Below are 25500 nucleotides of genomic sequence, written 5' to 3' on the forward strand. Positions count from 1 at the left end.
CGTCACTGGGTTGGCCGAGTGGTTAAGGCGTTGGACTTAAGTTACAATGGACAGTTGTCCCCGTGGGTTCGAACCCCACACCCAGTAAATAATTGTTATTTTTTTGCATGTTCTGCATGAGTGCCATCGATCTCATGTGTGCTCGAGTGGAAAACCGACGAAATTGTACATTTATCTTACATTTTGTACAGAGATGTTTGTCAAATTTCTGCTGAATGACAAGATTTATTTTCAAGTGGAGTATTTCGTACATCAAACACACTGCTTGAATTGGAAAATTGGCCTTCGTCTGGACGAGGTGGCCAAGTGGTTAAGGCGATGCACTGCTAATCCATTGTGCTCTGCATGCGTGGGTTCGAATCCCATCCTCGTCGTATCATCTTTTGTACTTTTTTTGGTTGTTTAATCTTGCCCTATGTTAAGTTTTGAGAATTCGTGATTGGATTTCGTATTATCATTGGGCCATCAAATTGCCCTTAATCGTCACTGGGTTGGCCGAGTGGTTAAGGTGTTGGACTTAAGTTCCAATGGACAGTTGTCCGCGTGGGTTCGAACCCCACACCAAGTAAATTGTTGTTATTTTCGTTGCATATTCTGCACGACTGCTATCGATCTGATGTGTGCTCGAGTGGAAAAGACTGACGAAATTGTACATTTGTATTTGATTTTGTACAGAGATGTTTGTCAAATTTCTGCTGAATGACAACATTTATTTGCAAGTGGAGTATTTCGTACATCAAACACACTGCTTGAATTGGAAAATTGGCCTTCGTCTGGACGAGGTGGCCGAGTGGTTAAGGCGATGGACTGCTAATCCATTGTGCTCTGCACGCGTGGGTTCGAGTCCCATCCTCGTCGTGTCACCTTTGGTACTCTTTTTGGTTGTTAAATCTTGCACTATGTTAAGTTTTGAGAATTCGTGATTGGATTTCGTATTATCATTGGGCCATCAAATTGCCCTTAATCGTCACTGGGTTGGCCGAGTGGTTAAGGTGTTGGACTTAAGTTCCAATGGACAGTTGTCCGCGTGGGTTCGAACCCCACACCCAGAAAATGGTTGTTATTTTTGTTGCATGTTCTGCATGAGTGCTATCGATCTGATGTGTGCTCGAGTGGAAAACTGACGAAATTGTACATTTATCTTACATATTGTACAGAGATGTTTGTCAAATTTCTGCTGAATGACAACATTTATTTTCAAGTGGAGTGTCTCGTACATCAAACACACTGCTTGAATTGGAAAATTGGCCTTCGTCTGGACGAGGTGGCCGAGTGGTTAAGGCGATGGCCTGCTAATCCATTGATTTCGTATTATCATTAGGCCATCAAATTGCCCCTGATCGTCACTGGGTTGGCCGAGTGGTTAAGGCGTTGGACTTAAGTTCCAATGGACAGTTGTCCGCCTGCGTTCGAACCCCACACCCAGTAAATTGTCATTATTTTCGTTGCATATTCTGCTCGACTGCTATCGATCTGATGTGTGCTCGAGTGGAAAAGACTGACGAAATTGTACATTTGTATTTCATTTTGTACAGAGATGTTTGTCAAACTTCTGCTGAATGACAAGATTTATTTGTAAGTGGAGTATTTCGTACATCAAACACATTGCTTTAATTGGAAAATTGGCCTTCGTCGGGTCAAAGTTGCCGAGTGTTAAGGCGATGGACTGCTAACCCATTGTGCTCTGCACGCGTGGGTTCGAGTCCCATCCTCGTCGTATCATCATTGGTACTCTTTTTGGTTGTTTAATCTGGCCCTATGTTAAGTTTTGAGAGTTCGTGATTGGATTTCGTATTATCATTTGGCAATCAAATTGTCCTTGATCGTCACTGGGTTGGCCGAGTGGTTAAGGCGTTGGACTTAAGTTCCAATGGACAGTTGTCCGCGTGGGTTCGAACCCCACACCCAGTAAATAGTTGTTATTTTTGTTGCATGTTCTGCATGAGTGCTATCGATCTGATGTGTGCTCGAGTGGAAAAGACTGACGAAATTGTACATTTGTATTTCATTTTGTACAGAGATGTTTGTCAAACTTCTGCTGAATGACAAGATTTATTTGTAAGTGGAGTATTTCGTACATCAAACACATTGCTTTAATTGGAAAATTGGCCTTCGTCGGGTCAAAGTTGCCGAGTGTTAAGGCGATGGACTGCTAACCCATTGTGCTCTGCACGCGTGGGTTCGAGTCCCATCCTCGTCGTATCATCATTGGTACTCTTTTTGGTTGTTTAATCTGGCCCTATGTTAAGTTTTGAGAGTTCGTGATTGGATTTCGTATTATCATTTGGCAATCAAATTGTCCTTGATCGTCACTGGGTTGGCCGAGTGGTTAAGGCGTTGGACTTAAGTTCCAATGGACAGTTGTCCGCGTGGGTTCGAACCCCACACCCAGTAAATAGTTGTTATTTTCGTTGCATGTTCTGCATGAGTGCTATCGATCTGATGTGTGCTCGAGTGGAAAAGACTGACGAAATTGTACATTTATCTTACATTTTGTACAGAGATGTTTGTCAAATTTCTGCTGAATGACAACATTTATTTTCAAGTGGAGTGTCTCGTACATCAAACACACTGCTTGAATTGGAAAATTGGCCTTCGTCCGGACGAGGTGGCCGAGTGGTTAAGGCGATGGACTGCTAATCCATTGATTTCGTATTATCATTAAGACATCAAATTGCCCCTGATCGTCACTGGGTTGGCCGAGTGGTTAAGGCGTTGGACTTAAGTTCCAATGGACAGTTGTCCGCCTGCGTTCGAACCCCACACCCAGTAAATTGTCATTATTTTCGTTGCATATTCTGCACGACTGCTATCGATCTGATGTGTGCTCGAGTGGAAAAGACTGACGAAATTGTACATTTGTATTTCATTTTGTAGAGAGATGTTTGTCAAACATCTGCTGAATGACAAGATTTATTTTCAAGTGGAGTATTTCGTACATCAAACACACTGCTTGAATTGGAAAATTGGCCTTCGTCTGGACGAGGTGGCCAAGTGGTTAAGGCGATGCACTGCTAATCCATTGTGCTCTGCATGCGTGGGTTCGAATCCCATCCTCGTCGTATCATCTTTTGTACTTTTTTTGGTTGTTTAATCTTGCCCTATGTTAAGTTTTGAGAATTCGTGATTGGATTTCGTATTATCATTGGGCCATCAAATTGCCCTTAATCGTCACTGGGTTGGCCGAGTGGTTAAGGTGTTGGACTTAAGTTCCAATGGACAGTTGTCCGCGTGGGTTCGAACCCCACACCAAGTAAATTGTTGTTATTTTCGTGGCATATTCTGCACGACTGCTATCGATCTGATGTGTGCTCGAGTGGAAAAGACTGACGAAATTGTACATTTGTATTTGATTTTGTACAGAGATGTTTGTCAAATTTCTGCTGAATGACAACATTTATTTGCAAGTGGAGTATTTCGTACATCAAACACACTGCTTGAATTGGAAAATTGGCCTTCGTCTGGACGAGGTGGCCGTGTGGTTAAGGCGATGGACTGCTAATCCATTGTGCTCTGCACGCGTGGGTTCGAGTCCCATCCTCGTCGTGTCACCTTTGGTACTCTTTTTGGTTGTTAAATCTTGCACTATGTTAAGTTTTGAGAATTCGTGATTGGATTTCGTATTATCATTGGGCCATCAAATTGCCCTTAATCGTCACTGGGTTGGCCGAGTGGTTAAGGTGTTGGACTTAAGTTCCAATGGACAGTTGTCCGCGTGGGTTCGAACCCCACACCCAGTAAATGGTTGTTATTTTTGTTGCATGTTCTGCATGAGTGCTATCGATCTGATGTGTGCTCGAGTGGAAAACTGACGAAATTGTACATTTATCTTACATATTGTACAGAGATGTTTGTCAAATTTCTGCTGAATGACAACATTTATTTTCAAGTGGAGTGTCTCGTACATCAAACACACTGCTTGAATTGGAAAATTGGCCTTCGTCTGGACGAGGTGGCCGAGTGGTTAAGGCGATGGCCTGCTAATCCATTGATTTCGTATTATCATTAGGCCATCAAATTGCCCCTGATCGTCACTGGGTTGGCCGAGTGGTTAAGGCGTTGGACTTAAGTTCCAATGGACAGTTGTCCGCCTGCGTTCGAACCCCACACCCAGTAAATTGTCATTATTTTCGTTGCATATTCTGCTCGACTGCTATCGATCTGATGTGTGCTCGAGTGGAAAAGACTGACGAAATTGTACATTTGTATTTCATTTTGTACAGAGATGTTTGTCAAACTTCTGCTGAATGACAAGATTTATTTGTAAGTGGAGTATTTCGTACATCAAACACATTGCTTTAATTGGAAAATTGGCCTTCGTCGGGTCAAAGTTGCCGAGTGTTAAGGCGATGGACTGCTAACCCATTGTGCTCTGCACGCGTGGGTTCGAGTCCCATCCTCGTCGTATCATCATTGGTACTCTTTTTGGTTGTTTAATCTGGCCCTATGTTAAGTTTTGAGAGTTCGTGATTGGATTTCGTATTATCATTTGGCAATCAAATTGTCCTTGATCGTCACTGGGTTGGCCGAGTGGTTAAGGCGTTGGACTTAAGTTCCAATGGACAGTTGTCCGCGTGGGTTCGAAGCCCACACCCAGTAAATAGTTGTTATTTTTGTTGCATGTTCTGCATGAGTGCTATCGATCTGATGTGTGCTCGAGTGGAAAAGACTGACGAAATTGTACATTTGTATTTCATTTTGTACAGAGATTTTTGTCAAACTTCTGCTGAATGACAAGATTTATTTGTAAGTGGAGTATTTCGTACATCAAACACATTGCTTTAATTGGAAAATTGGCCTTCGTCGGGTCAAAGTTGCCGAGTGTTAAGGCGATGGACTGCTAACCCATTGTGCTCTGCACGCGTGGGTTCGAGTCCCATCCTCGTCGTATCATCATTGGTACTCTTTTTGGTTGTTTAATCTGGCCCTATGTTAAGTTTTGAGAGTTCGTGATTGGATTTCGTATTATCATTTGGCAATCAAATTGTCCTTGATCGTCACTGGGTTGGCCGAGTGGTTAAGGCGTTGGACTTAAGTTCCAATGGACAGTTGTCCGCGTGGGTTCGAACCCCACACCCAGTAAATAGTTGTTATTTTCGTTGCATGTTCTGCATGAGTGCTATCGATCTGATGTGTGCTCGAGTGGAAAAGACTGACGAAATTGTACATTTATCTTACATTTTGTACCGAGATGTTTGTCAAATTTCTGCTGAATGACAACATTTATTTTCAAGTGGAGTGTCTCGTACATCAAACACACTGCTTGAATTGGAAAATTGGCCTTCGTCCGGACGAGGTGGCCGAGTGGTTAAGGCGATGGACTGCTAATCCATTGATTTCGTATTATCATTAAGACATCAAATTGCCCTTGATCGTCACTGGGTTGGCCGAGTGGTTAAGGCGTTTGACTTAAGTTCCAATGGACAGTTGTCCGCCTGCGTTCGAACCCCACACCCAGTAAATTGTCATTATTTTCGTTGCATATTCTGCACGACTGCTATCGATCTGATGTGTGCTCGAGTGGAAAAGACTGACGAAATTGTACATTTGTATTTCATTTTGTAGAGAGATGTTTGTCAAACATCTGCTGAATGACAAGATTTATTTGTAAGTGGAGTATTTCGTACATCAAACACATTGCTTTAATTGGAAAATTGGCCTTCGTCGGGTCAAAGTTGCCGAGTGTTAAGGCGATGCACTGCTAATCCATTGCGCTCTGCACGCGTGGATTCGAGTCCCATCCTCGTCGTTTCATCTTTGATACTCTTTTTGGTTGTTTAATCTGGCCCTATATTAAGTTTTAAGAGTTCGTGATTGGATTTCGTATTATCATTTGGCAATCAAATTGCCCTTGATCGTCACTGGGTTGGCCGAGTGGTTAAGGCGTTGGACTTAAGTTCCAATGGACAGTTGTCCGCGTGGGTTCGAACCCCACACCCAGTAAATAGTTGTTATTTATGTTGCATGTTCTGCATGAGTGCCATCGATCTCATGTGTGCTCGAGTGGAAAACTGACGAAATTGTACATTTATCTTACATTTTGTACAGAGATGTTTGTCAAATTTCTGCTGAATGACAACATTTATTTTCAAGTGGAGTGTCTCGTACATCAAACACACTGCTTGAATTGGAAAATTGGCCTTCGTCTGGACGAGGTGGCCGAGTGGTTAAGGCGATGGACTGCTAATCCATTGATTTCGTATGATCATTAAGACATCAAATTGTCCCTGATCGTCACTGGGTTGGCCGAGTGGTTAAGGCGTTGGACTTAAGTTCCAATGGACAGTTGTCCGCCTGCGTTCGAACCCCACACCCAGTAAATTGTCATTATTTTCGTTGCATATTCTGCACGACTGCTATCGATCTGATGTGTGCTCGAGTGGAAAAGACTGACGAAATTGTACATTTGTATTTCATTTTGTAGAGAGATGTTTGTCAAACATCTGCTGAATGACAAGATTTATTTGTAAGTGGAGTATTTCGTACATCAAACACATTGCTTTAATTGGAAAATTGGCCTTCGTCGGGTCAAAGTTGCCGAGTGTTAAGGCGATGGACTGCTAACCCATTGTGCTCTGCACGCGTGGGTTCGAGTCCCATCCTCGTCGTATCATCTTTGGTACTCTTTTTGGTTGTTTAATCTGGCCCTATGTTAAGTTTTAAGAGTTCGTGATTGGATTTCGTATTATCATTTGGCAATCAAATTGCCCTTGATCGTCACTGGGTTGGCCGAGTGGTTAAGGCGTTGGACTTAAGTTCCAATGGACAGTTGTCCGCGTGGGTTCGAACCCCACACCCAGTAAATAGTTGTTATTTTTGTTGCATGTTCTGCATGAGTGCCATCGATCTGATGTGTGCTCGAGTGGAAAACCGACGAAATTGTACATTTATCTTACATTTTGTACAGAGATGGTTGTCAAATTTCTGCTGAATGACAAGATTTATTTTCAAGTGGAGTATTTCGTACATCAAACACACTGCTTGAATTGGAAAATTGGCCTTCGTCTGGACGAGGTGGCCGAGTGGTTAAGGCGATGGACTGCTAATCCATTGTGCTCTGCACGCGTGGGTTCGAATCCCATCCTCGTCGTGTCACCTTTGGTACTCTTTTTGGTTGTTAAATCTTGCACTATGTTAAGTTTTGAGAATTCGTGATTGGATTTCGTATTATCATTGGGCCATCAAATTGCCCTTAATCGTCACTGGGTTGGCCGAGTGGTTAAGGCGTTGGACTTAAGTTCCAATGGACAGTTGTCCGCCTGCGTTCGAACCCCACACCCAGTAAAATGTTGTTATTTTCGTTGCATATTCTGCATGAGTGCTATCGATCTGATGTGTGCTCGAGTGGAAAAGATTGACGAAATTGTACATTTGTACTTCATTTTGTACTGAGATGTTTGTCAAACTTCTGCTGAATGACAAGATTTATTTTCAAGTGGAGTATTTCGTACATCAAACACATTGCTTTAATTGGAAAATTGGCTTCGTCGGGTCAAAGTTGCCGAGTGTTAAGGCGATGCACTGCTAATCCATTGCGCTCTGCACGCGTGGGTTCGAGTCCCATCCTCGTCGTATCATCTTTGATACTCTTTTTGGTTGTTTAATCTGGCCCTATGTTAAGTTTTAAGAGTTCGTGATTGGATTTCGTATTATCATTTGGCAATCAAATTGTCCTTGATCGTCACTGGGTTGGCCGAGTGGTTAAGGCGTTGGACTTAAGTTCCAATGGACAGTTGTCCGCGTGGGTTCGAACCCCACACCCAGTAAATAGTTGTTATTTATGTTGCATGTTCTGCATGAGTGCCATCGATCTCATGTGTGCTCGAGTGGAAAAGCGACGAAATTGTACATTTATCTTACATTTTGTACAGAGATGTTTGTCAAACTTCTGCTGAATGACAAGATTTATTTTCAAGTGGAGTATTTCGTACATCAAACACATTGCTTTAATTGGAAAATTGTCCCTCGTCGGGTCAAAGTTGCCGTGTGTTAAGTCGATGTACTGCTAACCCATTGTGCTCTGCACGCGTGGGTTCGAATCCCATCCGCGTCGTATCAACCTTGGTACTCTTTTTGGTTGTTTAATCTGGCCCTATGTTAAGTTTTGAGAGTTCGTGATTGGATTTCGTTTTATCATTTGGCAATCAACTGGCCCTTGATCGTCACTGGGTTGGCCGAGTGGTTAAGGCGTTGGACTTAAGTTCCAATGGACAGTTGTCCGCGTGGGTTCGAACCCCACACCCAGTAAATTGTTGTTATTTTTGTTGCATGTTCTGCATGAGTGCTATCGATCTGATGTGTGCTCGAGTGGAAAACTGACGAAATTGTACATTTATCTTACATTTTGTACAGAGATGTTTGTCAAATTTCTGCTGAATGACAACATTTATTTTCAAGTGGAGTGTCTCGTACATCAAACACACTGCTTGAATTGGAAATTGGCCTTCGTCTGGACGAGGTGGCCGAGTGGTTAAGGCGATGGACTGCTAATCCATTGATTTCGTATTATCATTAGGCCATCAAATTGCCCCTGATCGTCACTGGGTTGGCCGAGTGGTTAAGCGTTGGACTTAAGTTCCAATGGACAGTTGTCCGCCTGCGTTCGAACACCACACCCTTTCATGTAGTTCATCCCTTCTCAAGGTTTTATTTGTTTTGGCAGCGCTACTGCTCTTCCTTGATTCCAGACATACAGGCCTAAGCTCTGGTGCCTTAAGGCAGTGGTTCCCAACCTTTGTTTAACGCGACCCAAATACTTACCAAAATTTAGTTTTGTGGTTTCTCGCGACCCATGAACATGCTATTTTAGTTGTATTTTTGTCTGTAAGTTGAGAAAGGTTTTTGAAAAGTACTACGCCAGTTTAGCAAACCAATAACCTTATAACGAACAAACGCTGTTGTTTTTTACGACCAAACATTTCCATTTATTCCGAACTTGGAGCTAACGAGGCATTATTAGCCAGACAACGCTATACTGTGAGCTAACACATCACTTTATGACGTCACAAACAGTTTTAACCATTATCACGACAAGTTGTGATGAAGTTGTTATTGGGCAACAATGTAAAGCCCTGGGTAATATAAAAGTAACGCTATGAGGCGAAGTCATAAAGTAGATATTCTTATTGTCACTAAAACAAGCGACCCAACAAAATGGTCAGGCGACCCAACTTTGGGTCGCGACCCATAGGTTGGGAACCACTGCCTTAAGGCACACTATAAGCTATAGGTAATCACTTTGGAGCATGGAAAAGTAAATTCTAATGGTTAAACAGCAAATATGATTATGCATCTATGCAGGTTCTGGAATAACAAATAGCCCAACCTACAATCCAATAAATTAATCAAAAGCCAATTGCCCCAATCTACAAACCAAATTAGGCAATAATAGTAAGCAATATGATATCTACCAGCAGTAACAATTTTATCCAAGACCATTTAACAAACTGAAGCTTTCAGTACACCTAAATCAATCTGTGTTTTTCGTGTTGCAAAGTATTTTCAATAAATAATATCGATTTCGCCGATAAATGGCATCCTCAGTTCTTATTCAAATAGGTTCAGGACGATTTCTGTAAAAGCACAGTTATATCTTAATAATAATGACTATCTCAGAAAACACAAAAAAATGAATTGCTCGATAGAGATAACACTCAAACTTTTCATCTACAGTTGAAGAGGCGCATTGTCAGACTACAAATAAGATTGTAGAAGACTTACGGAGGTTCAGTCTTATAAAGTTAAGTGACCCCTACCTCAATGTTTTGGTGCAAGAGCCATACGTAACGTTATAGAAGGGTATATATTATTGCCATCGAATTTTTTTGTCATATTGGGTGACCTATTTACTTTTAGGTTGTTTCTGCAGGATTTTCATGCTTTCTCAAGTAGGCTAATGTGGTGTTTGCTTCCGCCCCGTTGGTCTCTTCATTTTGGCAACCTTTCCAAGGTAAGTCTTTATTGGTTATTAACTTAACTTAGGCACTAGAGAACTTTAAGAAGTACCTGATCATGTAGTCATATGATTTTGCCCATTGTTTCCTAAATTACTTATACATGATGTATAAAAATGCCGATCTTTCGAAAATCTAATGGTATTAAGGAAGAGAAAATTTAATCGACAATTACGGAAGACAGGCCTTTTCTATTGCAGTCAGTCCTTTCGCAATCGACAGACGAAACTAGAAGTTATTCCTTTCCCAATCGACAGACGAAACTAAAAGTTATTCCTTTCCCAATCAACAATTACCTACGTCAGGCCTTTCTTAACCAACAATCCTATTAAAGTCAGGCTGTTTCTATTGTAGTTAGGCCTTTCCCAATCAACTACCACGAAAGTGAAATTCAGGTCTTTATACCAAACAACAATCACTCTAGTCAGGGCTTCCGTAATGCACATTCCCTAAAGTCAGGTCCTTTCTAATTGACAGTCAAGGAAGTCGGGTCTTTCCCATTGTATTCGAGCCATTCTCATTTAACAATCACTCAAGCCATGGCTTCTGAAATCAACAATCTTAAAGTCCACCTTCTCCTATGCAGCCAGGCCTTCTATATTGCAGTCGGGCCTTTCCCAATCGACAATCAAGGAAGTCAGTACGTTTCTATTACATTCAGGCGTTTCCTAATCGAAAATCACGAACGTCAATTTCCAAATTAACAATCACCCAAGTCAGGTCATTCCCAATCGACATTCACGGAAGTAAGGACTTTACAAAGTGACAATGCCTAAAGTCAGGCCTTCTCTACTGCAGTTAGGATGTTTTAGATTCAAGCTTTCAAATGTTTAAAAACCACAAGCATTAGTTGTATAAAAAAAGAAATAAAACGATTGAGGTTCTAGTGGATTACGTTATATTCCTACGTGTTTGCAGTTTAATTTTATGCAGTTTGTTTCTACAGCATACAGTTTCAGTTTGTAACTTGAAACTGCTTTGGAAATAAATATGGTGTTAGTTTATGTTGTGTTCTTTACATTATTTTTTCACCTTGCACAAGGTAATGTCTTATGTTTTCTTGGTATAAAACCAGTCATTAGAAACGCATAGATAAGTAGTCAGTAAGTAATTTAGGTATTAAAATGAGTAAGTAATTATTATTGGGTTATTTTTCAGTCAACTATTTGCATTTTGATGCTCGTCACTTGAAAAAATGTTTTTTATATTGTTCGTTAGAAATCTTTACATATGTGAGAGTTACATATGTAAACCAGAATAACTCTTATTTAATAAATCTAATATTGTAGGGGAAAGTCGTGTAATTTGGACCCTGCGTGTAATTTGGAACTTGCTTATATTTCGGAATATACGCAAGGTGGCAAAATATCTTTTATACAGATGTAAAGAAGACTTAATATAAGGTTTACGGCCGCCAAACTCCAAACTAACACTTTCCAAAAGTAAAATAGATTGGGTAAAAAAATTGCGTGTAAAAGTGTGTAATTTGGACCGGGCAGCTGATAATAAAGCTCAGTGCAGGATTTACATTGATTATGTTTTGGTTTACCAATTATTGCTTTAATTTGCCGTGGTGCTGTTTTGCAGTGTTCTGCGAGTTTTCTTTCATTTAAGCTATCTTAGTAATTCCATTTATGGCCTTTTTATGTTTAAGATGTTTTTTTATTTTACCTTTTTATCCCATTTTTGATTTCATTCATTCAAATTCAAATATTTTGTGAAACATAGTGGTAATATATTAAAATCTTGACTAGTTTGGTATCTGAGGCTGTTAACGTTCGTTTTGAAGAACTTATGGAAGAGAAATCGCACGGATTTTAAGTGGTCCATTTTACACACGACTTTGGTCCAAATTACACACTATGCGTGTAAAATGGACCACTTCGCGAAAAAATTTTAAATGCCTTTTACTCTTTTTACGTTAATATCCAAACATTGCCTTTTTGCAAATGAATACTTAGCGTCATAACTTAACGAATCACATGAACCGCCCTTTATTTGAACGACTACTTTATATGTTATGAAGGTTTGAACTTAAGTGGTCCAAATTACACGACTTTCCCCTACATTGCAAATTAAAATTGTTGTTTGACATATTTTTCAGGTCAAGTGAACTGCTATCTTTGCCATGATAATAGCGGGTTGAATGATTCTAACCCTGATCCGTGTTACAATAAACCCGCGGAGATGAATTAAATTTGTACTTCGCCTTCAACCTGTCGCCTCGAAATCGTAGCTGAAGAAGGTAACTGATGGTTTACGTCAGAGTTGCACAACCTGCGACAACGAAAACAAATTTAGGCGTCTTAACTTGTACATCAAAGTATATGTAATGGCGGTCTTATATTGATTAAAACCTTGCTGCCTTAAAAACTGGTCTTAAAGAATTCTGTATGGCTGAAAGGTTTTGTCCAGCAGACCCAGTAGCCTTACGCTTTTGAACTTTGATTGTGTGCACACTTTCAGGCACCAGTACGTTGAGACACTTGAAATAAGAAACGGTGACGCGACCGTTACAACAAAAAGATTGTGCACCTCTAGTTTACTAACTGACAAACTGTGGCCCACATTTCTGCAAAACGTTATTTGTACAACCAAAAATAATATTTGTTTGTTTAGCAAATAATTGAATCGTTGTATTGTCAGTTTTTCTTTATAGTTTGACGATTTAAAATATAAAACAACATTCATGTTTATCAAAATCTTTTGCAGGTTCTTTTCAGGAAATTAGCAGGGGTTGTGGAAAAAGTGGTGAAACCGATACACATGCGCTCCAATGTACTACCAGTTCCTCTTTCCTATCATCGGATGAAAGAACAACATGTACATCTCTGTGCAGCACTGATGGTTGCAACAACCAGCCTGCAAGTAAATTTCTACCACTCCATTTTTTGATGCAGAAAAAAATGGATGCGTAAAAGCTATCCCAGAATTTAGACTTTTGCACAAAGTGTGCCTTTTGTTACAGGTAATCTTACGGATTGTGCTTTTGGTTGTAGTGGAAACGGCAAATGTATTGAAGGCATCTGCGTGTGTGACGAAGGATTTAACGGGACTGACTGCAGCTATGAAGGTTCGTTAAACATAAAAGCCTTGTGCATGTAAGTGGTATTCGTCTAAAAAAAATAAACCCAAGGCAAAAGTGGGTTATAGTATGTTCCTAAAACGTGTTTGCAGTTTAATTTCGTATAGTTTGTATTTTAAAACCGCATCGGAAATGAATATGGTGTTAGTTTATGTTGTGTTGGTCGCGTTCCTTTTTCACCTTGTACAAGGTAATTTCTTATGTTTTCTTGCTACATTTAACCTACCGTAAATTGAGTTGTGTTTGGGTTGAGTTTATTTCGCCGGCTGAAGCAAATCGTAGCAGCACAATTGCGCTAAATCATTCACCTGCGCAAGTTAAGAATCATAAAGTGCGACAATATTGTTGAGGAGACAATTCGTTGTTTTGATGGTAAACGCGCTGCAGCTTAACCATTACTACAAGCGTTTTGTGGCAGGGACTCACTTTGGAAGGTGAGGTTGGCGCATTTAGACATCGAGACTGGGGGGCAGCGTTGGTGGAACCAGTCAAGTTGGGACATTAAAGCTAAACATCCGTGTAAGGCAGCGGGTCCGTGAGGCAATTTTGGGGGGACCGCGAAGCGGTTGAAGTAATTCTATAATCTTATTTGGCGTCAGTTTGTGCCACTAAATAAGTTTAAATCAAAGTAGAATTGAGAATCAACTGTCTCCATTGCTTAACAATAGCCTTTATTGAATGATAACTATCAAAAATGTAATTGTTCGCGCACAATTGTAGTGCATTTGTCTTGTCTGTGATGCACAAGCTGTGTTTGGATGACTTTTATGCGCAACTTTGCATAACTAGCTAAAATCCTGAAATCAACTTTCGTTTTTATGAAATACATATGTAGGCACAAGGACCGCGAGCCCTCAAAATAATGGCAAAGGGACCGTTTTGAAAAAAATATGAAAAAGTTTGGGAACCGCTGGTGTAAGGGAAAGAGGATTGGGTCCAAAAGGGGGGAAAATAACGCCAAGTAAACCCTGTTAAAAGTTTTAGGCGCGGAAAGAAAGGGTGCAGCACAAAAATAATGTCCGCCTTAATGCATGTTACAACAATCCTGCGGGCATGATTCAAACTTGCACGCGGCCTTCAACCTGTCGCCTCGAAATCGTGACTGAAGAAGGTAACTGATGGTTTACATGAGGGGTGCACAAGCTGCGACTGCAAAGACAAATTTTAGCGATTGTTAACTTGGAATCAAAAAATCAAAGTACATGTAATTGCGGTCTTATATTCATTAAAACTTTGCTACATTAAAAACTAGTCTCAAAGGATTTTGTGGGGCTAAAAGGTTTTGTTCAGCAGACCCAGTAGCCTTACGCGACATACTTTTGAACGTTGATTGTGTGCACACTTTCAGGCACCAGAAAGTTGAGTCATTTGGTGGTCGTTTTATTAAATTAAGAAACGATGACGCAATCGTTATAGCAAAAATATTGTGCACCTCTAGTTTACTAAGTAACAAACTGTGGCCCACATTTCTGCAATTATTGTTTTGTTCTACCAAAAACAATATTTGTTAAATTTTTTTATAGCCAGTTTATATTTATTTTTTAATGATTTAAAATAAAGTAATAGTCAGGTTTATCTAAATCTTTTCCAGGTTCTATTAAGCGAATTAGAAGAGCTTGTGGAAACAGTGGTGAAACCGATACACATGGGTTCCAGTGTACTATCAGTTCCTTCTACTTCTTCTCATCAGTTAAAAGAACAACATGTACATCCGTGTGCAGCACCGATGGTTGCAACAACCAACCTGCAAGTAAATAGGCTATTTACCACTGTATTTTTTGATGCAAAAACTTAGATGCGATAAAGCTATCCCAGAATTTAGACTTTTGCCCAAAGTGTGCCTTTTTGTTACAGGTAATCTTACGAATTGTGATTTGGGTTGTAGTGGAAACGGACAATGTATTGAAGGCATCTGCGTGTGTGACCATGGATTTAACGGGACTGACTGCAGCTATGAAAGTTTGTTAAACATAAAAGTATTGTGCGATAAAGTGGTGTTTTCGTTGAAAAAAAACAACAATTTAGGTTGAAGTGGGTTCGGTATGTTCCTAAAACGTGTTTTCAGTTTATTTTCTTGCAATTTGCTTTTTACAGCATACAGTTTCAGTTTGTATTTTAAAACCGCATTAGAATGAATATGGTGCTAGTTTATGCTGTGTTGGTCGCATTATTTTTTCGCTTTGCAGAAGGTATTTTTTGTTTTCTTGCTACATTGCTACGGTGTAACGTCCCGTGAACGCGCCCCGGTTATAGCGCGGAACGTGACACGACGCAGAAACGCGATTCCTAATGGCCTCCGACAAGTTGTCCATACATATAGGGGGTTTTGTAGATCTTATTGTGCAAACAAATTTAATGAAGAACAAAGAGGACGGTAGCAGACGATGGAAACGATAGGAAATGGTTTCTACAAAAACATTGCATTAGCACATGCGCTTTAAATGTAGGAAAGTAAATTAAAGCCCACCAACTGTTATGGAAACCGGAAGAAAACATATAACATGAGAAAATCCCAGAAATCACTGTCACACACCTACATACACAACAAACCATGAGACCACAGTATGTCATTATGACGTCATACACAATGCTTACCAAGCTATGTAGACCAAAGTCTATCTATCAAACACAAGTTGTCGCACGAGAATTCATGGAGCGTGAAATGGGGCGACTTTGCACGCTTTTAACAACGCAAAGGATAGGGTTTTGGATGTTGTTTTCAATAACCTGGCTTAACGACTAAATATTTTCTATTTCTAAATTGCCTTGCTGACAAGAAAATTTATGCGTGACGTAAAAATGACGTCATTGGTTGCTAGGCAACATACAATGTTTGCAGGAAAGCAGTTTTATTGGCAATAGTTTAGCGAAAAAATTTTTCTGCATCGTTTGCTAGCAAATTTGTGAATAAAGTGTAGTAAACATAAATGATCCCGACCGTTTTTAGTAATAAAAAATGTTGACTGAACAGATATTTCAAAAACTTAGAAATATAAGTGTTACCAAAGCAGTTTGTTTATCAAAGTTATACTTTTTAAAGTCTTTATTTAGGTTAACGGTATACTTACTTTTTTTGCTACTGGAAAAAGTGCAAACCTACAGAAATTTGCAATACATTTAACAGTTCTATGATAAGATGAATAAAGTGCATATATATAAACTTGCAACTTAAAATAGTAAAAAAAGTGGTTTGGTGGCCAGTTAAGTGCACCAATATAATGAAGAAACTGGTGGATGGGTGGGCTTTTAAAAGAACAAGCCGTTGATTTCAAAGTATCCTTACTGAAGAAGAATTATCTAGTATCCCATCGCACCAAACCTGTGTAAGAAGTTGCTGTTTGGCATGGCTCCTGGCTTGCAATACCAACAGGCATATAGACTCAGAAAAAGTAAAACATAAATGCCAATGTTTTATTTTGCAACAATTTTGATTAAAACAGACACAAATAATGACATAAAATAGTAATGCATAACAAGATGGAAAGACAAATAACATTCATTGATTTAAATGTAATTTTGTGACATTTAGAAGGCTGACACAGGATCTATTGGACTTTATTTAACTACTATGTTTGAGTTTATGAAGCTTCAAAAAAACATGTCATACTGTGCAGTGTGTCTCTTAAGTTTTGACTTTTTTGATTTTATGGAATCACCAATTTTGAAAATTGCTAATAATTCTTGCATGTTATTTTATGCCCTTAATGAAATCATTTGGATTTTTTGTGATATCCTCACATAACATGTATTGTGGGAAGTATCAGCTGAAACTGAAATAAATAAAAAAAGTGCCACTTTGGATGCAAAATTTCCCACGAGACTTTTTGTGCTGTACAGGTGAATAGATTCAAGAAGATTTAACAATTTTGTTGATATTGGTTGTTTTATGCATCAATGTTAGTTGTATTTGTTTATATTGCATTTTTTCTTGTGGTTGTGTTGCATATGACAGTACACATATTCAACATGGTATATAGACCTTAATTAATGCAACAAATATTTTTATCACTAAAAAGTGTCAAATATCTTTCAAAAAAATTAAAAAAAGAGGGAAAGATTGTGCAACACCTTTAAAGGTAGTACCAAAAGCTTTCAAAATTCAGTATGAGCTAAAAGCGTCAAAATGCAGTAAATAAACGATGACGTCACTATTACGTCATGACTTTTCTGACCTTGGAAGACCATGGTCAAACTATTTATTCCAATTTTAGATGAATATACATCACAACCTTTTTATCTTTCGGGACTTAAGTAGGCTACATGTATATCTACTGGAAAATTTACCCGCTAAAACCTAATTTAAACTCTATTTCATGTTCATCAGTTCCATTTAAACATTATAAGTTGAGCGTAGTTATATTTTTATTCAAAATTTTGCAGAAATTGCAAAATCAAACACCGCAAAAGTATCCAAATTAATCATTTTATAAATCGGCCCCATAAGGCGCAATGCAAAATTCGCGCTAATTTCGCCCCATTTTCATCCCCACAACTTGTGTTTTCTATGGCGTGCGACAACTTGTGTTTTCTATGGATTTTGATGTAGACTGTAGAGCAACAGGGTAGAAAAATCACGAACACGTGGGTATCGTACAAGAACGCTGCGTAAACAATTACAACTTTAGCAACTTGAATGAACCCAACTACACGTGCAGTACAACTATTACAAAGCGAAATGACATTTTAAGTCATTACAGTTAAGTTCGCATTCATTATAGTAATTCACAATTTGGAGTCATTAAACATATATATACATACAAAGTGACTCACCAATAATCGTCAACAGGGCAATAAACGGCTTGTCTAATACAACCGACGCAGCACCGTGCTCCACAGAAGTCAACAACGAAAAGAACTAAACCACGTTGCGTTATCACACAAAACTGGCAGTCGATTATTACGTCACACAACGTAATAGATTACAACACAAGTGGCAGTGAGGAAAAGCGGGAATCAATAGAAATCGGCAATTGCTGGCAAATAAGATGTAACATACGGTAAAAACAACTGGTATTTAAGTAAGGTATTTATGAGTAAGCTGCTGAATTGGGTTTGGGTTGAGTTTATTTTGCCAGGTGATTCAGTTGCGCTGAATTATTCACCAAGCCGGAAAGATCTGCCCAAAGTTAAGACGTTATAAAGCGCGACAATATTACTGAGGGCACAATTGGTGGTTAGATGGTAAACACGCTGCAGCTACACCATTACTATAAGGGTTATGAGGCAGGGACTTACATTGGAGGGTGAGTTTGGCGCATTTGGACATCGAGACTGGGGTCACGTTGGTGGAACCAGTCAAGTTGGGACCTTAAAGCTATCCGTGTTAGAGGAAGAGGGTTGGGTTTACCTAAAAAAAAAAAAAAACCCTGTTGAATAGTTACAGGCGCCGGAAGCAAGGACGTAGCACAAACTTAGTAACAGTATTACACAATATGTGATTGTACTATATATAACACAAAACATGGCACAAAAACAAAAATTTGGATTTTTATGAGTATAATTTTTAAAATAATTTTGTTTATTTAATTTGTTTGTAACAAAATAGAGTTGTATACATTAACCAGAGTAACTCTTACTATTATGCATTGCAATTTTAAGTTAATTTTGTTTAATATATTTTTCAGTTCCGGTGGACTGCTATGTTTGCCAGGATTCTAACGGGCTTGATGACTCTAACCCTGATCAGTGTTACAACAATCCCACGGACACGATACAAGCTTGCAGGCGGCCTTCAACCTGTCGCCTCAAAATCATAACTGAAGAAGGTAACTGATAGTTTACATGACGGGTGCACAACCTGCAACTGCAAAGACAAATTTATGCGACTATTAACTTGTATACCAAAATATGTGTAATGGCCGTATTGTATTGACTAAAACCTTGCTACATTAAAAACTGGTTTTAAAGGGTTCTGTGGACTAAAATGTTTTGTCCAACAGACCCAGTAGCCTTACGCGACATACTTTTCTACATTGACTGTGTCCACACTTTCAGGCACCATAAATGGGATAATTAAAAACGTTACGGCACTTTACGGCCGTTGGTAAAATAAGCAGCGGTGACGCCGCCGTCATACCAACAAAAATGTGCACCCCTGGTTTACTAAGTAACAAACTGTGCCTACATTTCTGCATTTATTGTTTTGTTCTACCAAAAACAATATTTTTTTAATTTTTGTATAGCCAGTTTATATTTATTTTTTGTTGATCTAAAAAAAAGAATAATAGTCAGGTTTATCTAAATCTTTTGCAGGTTCTTTTAAACGGATTAGCAGAACTTGCGGAAACTGGGGTGAAACCGAGGCACACGGGCTCCAGTGTACTACCTATACTGATTCATACTTCTTCTCATCGGTTAAAAGAACAATATGCACATCTGTGTGCAGCACTGATGGTTGCAACAACCAACCTACAAGTAAACAGGCTATTTACCACTGTATTTTTGATGCAAAAACTCAGATGCGTTAAAGCTATCCCATAATTTTGACTTTTGCCCAAAGTGTGCTTTTTGTACAGGTAATCTTACGGATTGTGCTTTTGGTTGTAGTGGAAACGGAAAATGCATTGAAGGCATATGCGTGTGTAACCATGGATTTAACGGGACTGACTGCAGTAATGCAGGTTCGTTAAAACAAAAGCATTGTGCAATTAAGTAGTGTTTTCGTCTGAAAACAAAATCAATTTATGTTACAGTGGATTATAGTATGTTCCTAAAACGTGTTTGCAGTTTATTTTCTGGCAGTTTGTTTTTTACAACATACAGCTTTATTTTAAATTTTAAATCCGCATGAGAAATGAACATGGTATTAGCTTTCTTTGTATTGGTCGCGTTCTTTTACCACCTTACAGAAGGAAATTTATGTTGTTTTCTTGCTACATTTAATCTGCCATAAAAAAGCTAGTTTTTGAGTAATTCATAAGTAAGCTATTTAGTTGCGTATCAGCACAGTTGTGCTAAATCATTCACCAAGCCGGAAATATCTGCGCAATGGTAAGGCGGTATAAAGCGCGTTAAAAATTTTTGAGGGCACAAATGGTGGATACATGGTAAACGCACTGCAGCTACACCGTTACTATAAGCGTTATGTGGCAGGGACTCACTTTGGAGGGTGAGGTTTGCGTATTCGGACATCGAAACTGGGGACACGTTGGTGGAAGCGGTGAAGTTGAGACCTAAAAGCTATCCGTGTTAGAGGAAGATGGTGGGGTTTAACAGAAAAAAAAAACCCAAAACCCCAAAAAACCCTGTTGAATAATTTCAGACGCCGGAAGAAAGGGTGCAGCACAAACTTAGTGACAGTATTGCACAATATGTGGTTGTACTATATAACACAAAAACAAAAATTCGGATTTTATGTGTATAATTTTTAAAATAATTTTGTTTGTTTTATTTATTTGTTACAAAATAGAGTTGTATACATTAACCAGAGTAACTCTTACTATTATACTTTACAATTTTAAGTTAATTTTGTTTAACAATTTTTTCAGTTCCAGTGGACTGCTATGTTTGCCACGATTATAGCGGGTTGAATAATGTCCGCCCTGATCAGTGTTACAACAATCCCACGGGCATGACTCAAGCTTGTACGCGGCCTTCAACCTGTCGCCTCGACATCGTAACTGAAGAAGGTAACTGATTGTTTACATGAGGGGTGCACAACCTGCGACTGCAAAGACAAATTTTAGCGATTGTTAACTTGCATATCAAAGTACATGTAATTGCGGTCTTACATTCATTAAAACTTTGCTACATTAAAAACTAGTCTCAAAGGATTTTGTGGGGCTAAAAGGTTTTGTCCAGCAGACCCAGTAGCCATATGCGACATACTTTTGAACGTTGATTGTGTGCACACTTTCAGGCACCAGAAAGTTGAGTCATTTGGTGGTCGTGTTATTAAATTAAGAAACGATGACGCGATCGTTACAGCACAAATATTATGCACCTCTAGTTTACTAAGTTATAAACTGTGGCCCACATTTTTGTAATCCTTGTTTTGCTCACCAAAAACAATATTTGTTAAATTTTTGTATAGCCAGTTTATATTTATTTTTTAATGACTTAAAATAAAATAATAGTCAGGTTTATCTAAATCTTTTCCAGGTTCTATTAGGCGAATCAGCAGAGCTTGCGGAAACTGGGGTGAAACAGAGGCACATGCACTCCAGTGTACTACCGGTTATTATCACTACTTCTTCTCATCATCAGTTAAAAGAACAACATGTACATCCGTGTGCAGCACCGATGGTTGCAACAACCAACCTGCAAGTAAATAGGCTATTTACCATTGTATTGTTTGATGCAAAAACTTAGATGCGTTAAAGCTATCCCAGAATTTAGACTTTTGCCCAAAGTGTGCTTTTTGTTACAGGTAATCTTACGGATTGTGATTTGGGTTGTAGTGGAAACGGAAAATGCATTGAAGGCATCTGCGTGTGTAACCATGGATTTAGCGGGACTGGCTGCAGTAATGCAGGTTCGTTAAACATAAAAGTATTGTGCGATTAGGTAGTGTTTTCGTTGGAAAAAAGAAATCAATTTAGGTTAAAGTGTGTTCGGTATGTTCCTACAACGTGTTTGCAGTTTTTTTTCTTGTAATTTCAAATCTCTTTTTTCCACATACAGTTTCAGTTTGTATTTTAAAACCGCATGAGAAATGAACATGGTATTAGCTTTCTTTGAATTGGTCGCGTTCTTTTACCACCTTACAGAAGGAAATTTATGTTGTTTTCTTGCTACATTTCACCTGCCGTAAATAAACTAGTTTTTTCGTAAGGTATTTATAGGTAAGCTATTTAGTTGGGTTTGGGTTGAGTTTATTTCACCGGGTGACGCATTTGTAGCAGCACAATTACGCTAAATCTTTCACCAAGCCGGAAATAACTGCGCAAGTTAAGACGTTATAAAGCGCGACAATATTTCTGAGGGCGCAAATGGTGGATAGATGGTAAACGCGCTGCAGCTACACCGTTACTATAAGCGTTATGTGGCAGGGACTCACTTTGGGGGGTGAGGTTTGCGTATTCGGACATCGAGACTGGGGTCACGTTGGTGGAAGCGGTGAAGTTGGACCTTAAAGCTATCCGTGTTAGAGGAAGAGGGTGGGGTTTAAACAAAATAAAAAACACCAAAAAGCCCCTGTTGAATAATTTCAGGCGGCAGAAGAAACGGTGTAGCACAAACTTAGTGACGATATTACACAATATGTGGTTGCACTGTATAACAGAAAATATGGCACAAAGACAAATATTCGGATTTTTATGTGTATAATTTTCAAAATAATTTTGTTCGTTTAAATTATTTGTTACAAAATAGAGTTGTATACATTAACCAGAATAACTCTTACTATTATACTTTACAATTTTGAGTTAATTTTGTTTAACAATTTTTTTCAGTTCCAGTGGACTGCTATGTTTGCCAAGATTATAGCGGGTTGAATAATGTCCGCCCTGATCAGTGTTACAACATCCCACGGGCTCGATACAAGCTTGCACGCGGCCTTCAACCTGTCGCCTCGAAATCGTAACTGCAGAAGGTAACTGATAGTTTACATGAGGGGTGCACAACCTGCGACTGCAAAGACAAATTTATGCGACTATTAACTTGTATATCAAAATATGTTATGGCGGTCTTGTATTGACTAAAACCTTGCTTCATTAAAAACTGGTCTTAAAGGATTTTGTGGGGCGAAAAGGTTTTGTTCAGCAGACCCAGTAGCCTTACGCGACATACTTTTGAACGTCGATTGTGTGCACGCTTTCAGGCACCAGAAAGTTGAGTCATTTGGTGGTCGTTTTATTAAATTAAGAAACGATGACGCGATCGTTATAGCAAAAATATTGTGCACCCTAGTTTACTAAGTAACAAACTGTGGCCCACATTTTTGTAATCATTGTTTTGTTCTACCAAAAAAAATATTTGTTAAATTTTTGTATTGCTATTTTATATTTATTTTTTGATGATTTAAAAAATAGAACAATAGTCAGGTTGATCTAAATCATTTGCAGGTTCAATTCAGCAAATTAGCAGAGCTTGTGGAAACAGTGGTGAAACCGTAGCACATGGGCTCCAGTGTACTACCGGTTATCATCACTACTTCTTCTCACCATCGGTTGAAAAAACAACATGCACATCTGTGTGCAGCACTGATGGTTGCAACAACCTACCTGCAAGTAAATATTAACCACTGTATTTTGATACAGATAACTTGGATGTGTAAAAATTATCCCATAATTTAGACTTTTGACTTTTAAGATCTAGACTTTTAAGTTAATTTTGTTTAATATATTTTCCAGTTCCGGTGGACTGCTATGTTTGTGACGATTATAGCGGGTTGAATGGCTCTAACCCTGATCGGTGTTACAACAATCCCACGGGCACGATACAAGCTTGCACGCTGCCTTCAACCTGTCGCCTCGCAATCGTAACTGAAGAAGGTAACTGATAGTTTACATGAGGGGTGCACAACCTGCAACTGCAAAGACAAATTTATGCGACTATTAACTTGTATATCAAAATATGTGTAATGACGGTCTTGTATTGATTAAAACCTTGCTACATTAATAACTGGTCTTGTGGGATTCTGCGGGGCTAAAAGGTTTTATCCAGCAGACCCAGTAGCCTTACGCGACATACTTTTGTACATTGACTGTGTCCACACTTTCAGGCACCATAAATGGGATAATAAAAACGTTACGGCACTTGACGGTCGTTGGTAAAATAAGCAGCGGTGACGCTGCCGGCATAGCAAAAAATAACGTGCATCCATGGTTTGCTTAGTAACAAACTGTGGCCAACATCTCTGCAATGATTGTTTTGTTCCACCAAAAAATATATTTGTTAATTTTTTTTTATTGCCAGCTGATATTTTTTTTGTTGATTTGAAGATAGAATAATAGTCAGGTTTATCGAAATCTATTGTAGGTTCTATTCAGCAAATTAGCAGAGCTTGCGGATACATTGGTGAAACCGAGGCACATGCACTCCATTGTACTACCAGCTCCCCTTACTACTCATACTCGTCATCGGTTAAAAGAACAATATGCACATCTGTGTGCAGCACTGATGGTTGCAACAACCAACCTGCAAGTAAATATTTACCACTGTATTTTGATACAGATAACTTGGATGTGTAAAAGGTATCGCAGAATTTAGACTTTTGCCCAAAGTGTGCCTTTTTGTTACAGGTAATCTTACGGATTGTGATTTGGGTTGTAGTGGAAACGGACAATGTATTGAAGGCATCTGCGTGTGTAACCATGGATTTAACGGGACTGACTGCAGTAATGCAGGTTCGTTAAACATTAAAGCATTGTGCAATTAAGTAGTGTTTTCGTCGGAAAAAAGAAATAAAAAAATTTAGGTTAAAGTGGGTACGGTATGTTCCTACAACGTGTTCGCAGTTTATTTTCTGGCAATTTGTTTTTTACAACATACAGCTTTAGTTTGAATTTTAAAACCCCATTAGAATAAATATGGTGCTAGTTCATGCTATGTTGGTCGCGTTCTTTTTTTGCGTTGCAGAAGGTATTTTTTTTTGTTTCCTTGCTACATTTAACCTACCGTAAAAAAACTAGTTTTTAAGTAAGGTATTTCAGTAAGCTGCTGAATTGGGTTTGGGTTGAGTTTATTTTGCCAGGTGATTCAGCTGCGCTGAATCATTCACCAAGCCGGAAAGATTTGGCAAAGTTAAGGCGGTATAAAGCGCGACAATATTACTGAGGGCACAATTGGTGGATAGATGGTAAACGCACTGTAGCTACACCATTACTATAAGCGTTATGTGGCAGAGACTTACATTGGAGGGTGAGTTTGGCGCATTTGGACATCGAGACTAGGGTCACGTTGGTGGAACCAGTCAAGTTGAGACCTAAAAGCTATCCGTGTTAGAGTAAGTGGGTGGGATTTAACAGAACCCCCCCCCAAAAAAAAAAAACACTGTTGAATAGTTACCGGAAGGAAGGGTGCAGCACAAACTTAGTAACAATATTACACAGTATGTGGTTGTACTATATAACACAAAAACAAAAATTCGGATTTTTATGTGTATAATTTTTGAAATCATTTTGTTTGTTTAAATTGTTTGTTACAAAATAGAGTTGTATACATTAACCAGAGTAACTCTTACTATTATGCATTACAATTTTAAGTTAATTTTGTTTAATATTATTTTCAGTTACAGTGGACTGCTATGTTTGCCACGATTATAGCGGGTTGAATGACTCTAACCGTGAGCAGTGTTACAACAATCCCACGGGCACGATACAAGCTTGCACGCGGCCTTCAACTTGTCGCCTCGCAATCGTAACTGAAGAAGGTAACTGATAGTTTACATGACGGGTGCACAACCTGCGACTGCAAAGACAAATTTATGCGACTATTAACTTGTATATCAAAATATGTGTAATGACGGTCTTGTATTGATTAAAACCTTGCTACATTAAAAACTGGTTTTAAAGGGTTCTG

General features: G+C 39.0%; 4 protein-coding genes, 13 non-coding genes and 1 pseudogene across 17 annotated transcripts; all 18 read left to right on the forward strand.

Annotated features, from left to right (window-relative positions):
* The first annotated feature begins 776 nt into the window (after nt 1-776).
* Nucleotides 777-858, forward strand: Trnas-gcu (transfer RNA serine (anticodon GCU)). Its single transcript has one exon. It is a non-coding gene; the product is annotated as a tRNA-Ser (tRNA).
* Nucleotides 859-969: 111 nt separating this feature from the next.
* Nucleotides 970-1052, forward strand: Trnal-uaa (transfer RNA leucine (anticodon UAA)). The gene has a single exon. It is a non-coding gene; the product is annotated as a tRNA-Leu (tRNA).
* A 776-nt stretch (nt 1053-1828) lies between these two features.
* On the forward strand, nt 1829-1911 carry Trnal-uaa (transfer RNA leucine (anticodon UAA)). The gene has a single exon. It is a non-coding gene; the product is annotated as a tRNA-Leu (tRNA).
* A 400-nt stretch (nt 1912-2311) lies between these two features.
* Nucleotides 2312-2394, forward strand: Trnal-uaa (transfer RNA leucine (anticodon UAA)). The gene has a single exon. It is a non-coding gene; the product is annotated as a tRNA-Leu (tRNA).
* Nucleotides 2395-3464: 1070 nt separating this feature from the next.
* Trnas-gcu (transfer RNA serine (anticodon GCU)) lies at nt 3465-3546 on the forward strand. The gene has a single exon. It is a non-coding gene; the product is annotated as a tRNA-Ser (tRNA).
* Nucleotides 3547-3657: 111 nt separating this feature from the next.
* On the forward strand, nt 3658-3740 carry Trnal-uaa (transfer RNA leucine (anticodon UAA)). The gene has a single exon. It is a non-coding gene; the product is annotated as a tRNA-Leu (tRNA).
* A 776-nt stretch (nt 3741-4516) lies between these two features.
* On the forward strand, nt 4517-4599 carry Trnal-uaa (transfer RNA leucine (anticodon UAA)). The gene has a single exon. It is a non-coding gene; the product is annotated as a tRNA-Leu (tRNA).
* A 400-nt stretch (nt 4600-4999) lies between these two features.
* Trnal-uaa (transfer RNA leucine (anticodon UAA)) lies at nt 5000-5082 on the forward strand. Its single transcript has one exon. It is a non-coding gene; the product is annotated as a tRNA-Leu (tRNA).
* Nucleotides 5083-5860: 778 nt separating this feature from the next.
* Nucleotides 5861-5943, forward strand: Trnal-uaa (transfer RNA leucine (anticodon UAA)). Its single transcript has one exon. It is a non-coding gene; the product is annotated as a tRNA-Leu (tRNA).
* Nucleotides 5944-6719: 776 nt separating this feature from the next.
* On the forward strand, nt 6720-6802 carry Trnal-uaa (transfer RNA leucine (anticodon UAA)). The gene has a single exon. It is a non-coding gene; the product is annotated as a tRNA-Leu (tRNA).
* Nucleotides 6803-7008: 206 nt separating this feature from the next.
* Nucleotides 7009-7090, forward strand: Trnas-gcu (transfer RNA serine (anticodon GCU)). Its single transcript has one exon. It is a non-coding gene; the product is annotated as a tRNA-Ser (tRNA).
* A 593-nt stretch (nt 7091-7683) lies between these two features.
* Trnal-uaa (transfer RNA leucine (anticodon UAA)) lies at nt 7684-7766 on the forward strand. Its single transcript has one exon. It is a non-coding gene; the product is annotated as a tRNA-Leu (tRNA).
* Nucleotides 7767-8164: 398 nt separating this feature from the next.
* Nucleotides 8165-8247, forward strand: Trnal-uaa (transfer RNA leucine (anticodon UAA)). The gene has a single exon. It is a non-coding gene; the product is annotated as a tRNA-Leu (tRNA).
* Nucleotides 8248-12152: 3905 nt separating this feature from the next.
* On the forward strand, nt 12153-13058 carry LOC145222705 (uncharacterized; the record flags this gene model as incomplete). Its single annotated transcript, XM_080088885.1, has 3 exons — nt 12153-12198; nt 12666-12821; nt 12922-13058. Coding segments are annotated over 3 exons (339 nt in total), but the record flags the coding sequence as incomplete, so codon positions are not given.
* Nucleotides 13059-14091: 1033 nt separating this feature from the next.
* LOC145222706 (uncharacterized) lies at nt 14092-18811 on the forward strand. The gene is made up of 4 exons (XM_080088886.1): nt 14092-14149; nt 14630-14788; nt 14893-14997; nt 18663-18811. The coding sequence occupies exons 1-4, from the start codon at nt 14092-14094 to the stop codon at nt 18809-18811; spliced, it is 471 nt and encodes a 156-aa protein (XP_079945012.1).
* A 311-nt stretch (nt 18812-19122) lies between these two features.
* Nucleotides 19123-20674, forward strand: LOC145222707 (uncharacterized). The gene is made up of 4 exons (XM_080088887.1): nt 19123-19144; nt 19291-19452; nt 19554-19658; nt 20526-20674. Exons 1-4 carry the CDS (start codon nt 19123-19125, stop codon nt 20672-20674), a joined length of 438 nt encoding a protein of 145 aa, XP_079945013.1.
* A 180-nt stretch (nt 20675-20854) lies between these two features.
* Nucleotides 20855-22578, forward strand: LOC145222708 (uncharacterized; annotated as a pseudogene).
* An 8-nt stretch (nt 22579-22586) lies between these two features.
* LOC145222709 (uncharacterized) lies at nt 22587-25359 on the forward strand. The gene is made up of 6 exons (XM_080088888.1): nt 22587-22593; nt 23043-23207; nt 23331-23471; nt 23959-24123; nt 24222-24326; nt 25211-25359. Exons 1-6 carry the CDS (start codon nt 22587-22589, stop codon nt 25357-25359), a joined length of 732 nt encoding a protein of 243 aa, XP_079945014.1.
* The last annotated feature ends 141 nt before the right edge of the window (nt 25360-25500 follow it).

The sequence above is a fragment of the Phallusia mammillata genome, chromosome 4 (genome assembly GCF_965637545.1).
Source record: "Phallusia mammillata chromosome 4, kaPhaMamm4.hap1.1, whole genome shotgun sequence".
Classification (NCBI taxonomy): domain Eukaryota; kingdom Metazoa; phylum Chordata; class Ascidiacea; order Phlebobranchia; family Ascidiidae; genus Phallusia; species Phallusia mammillata.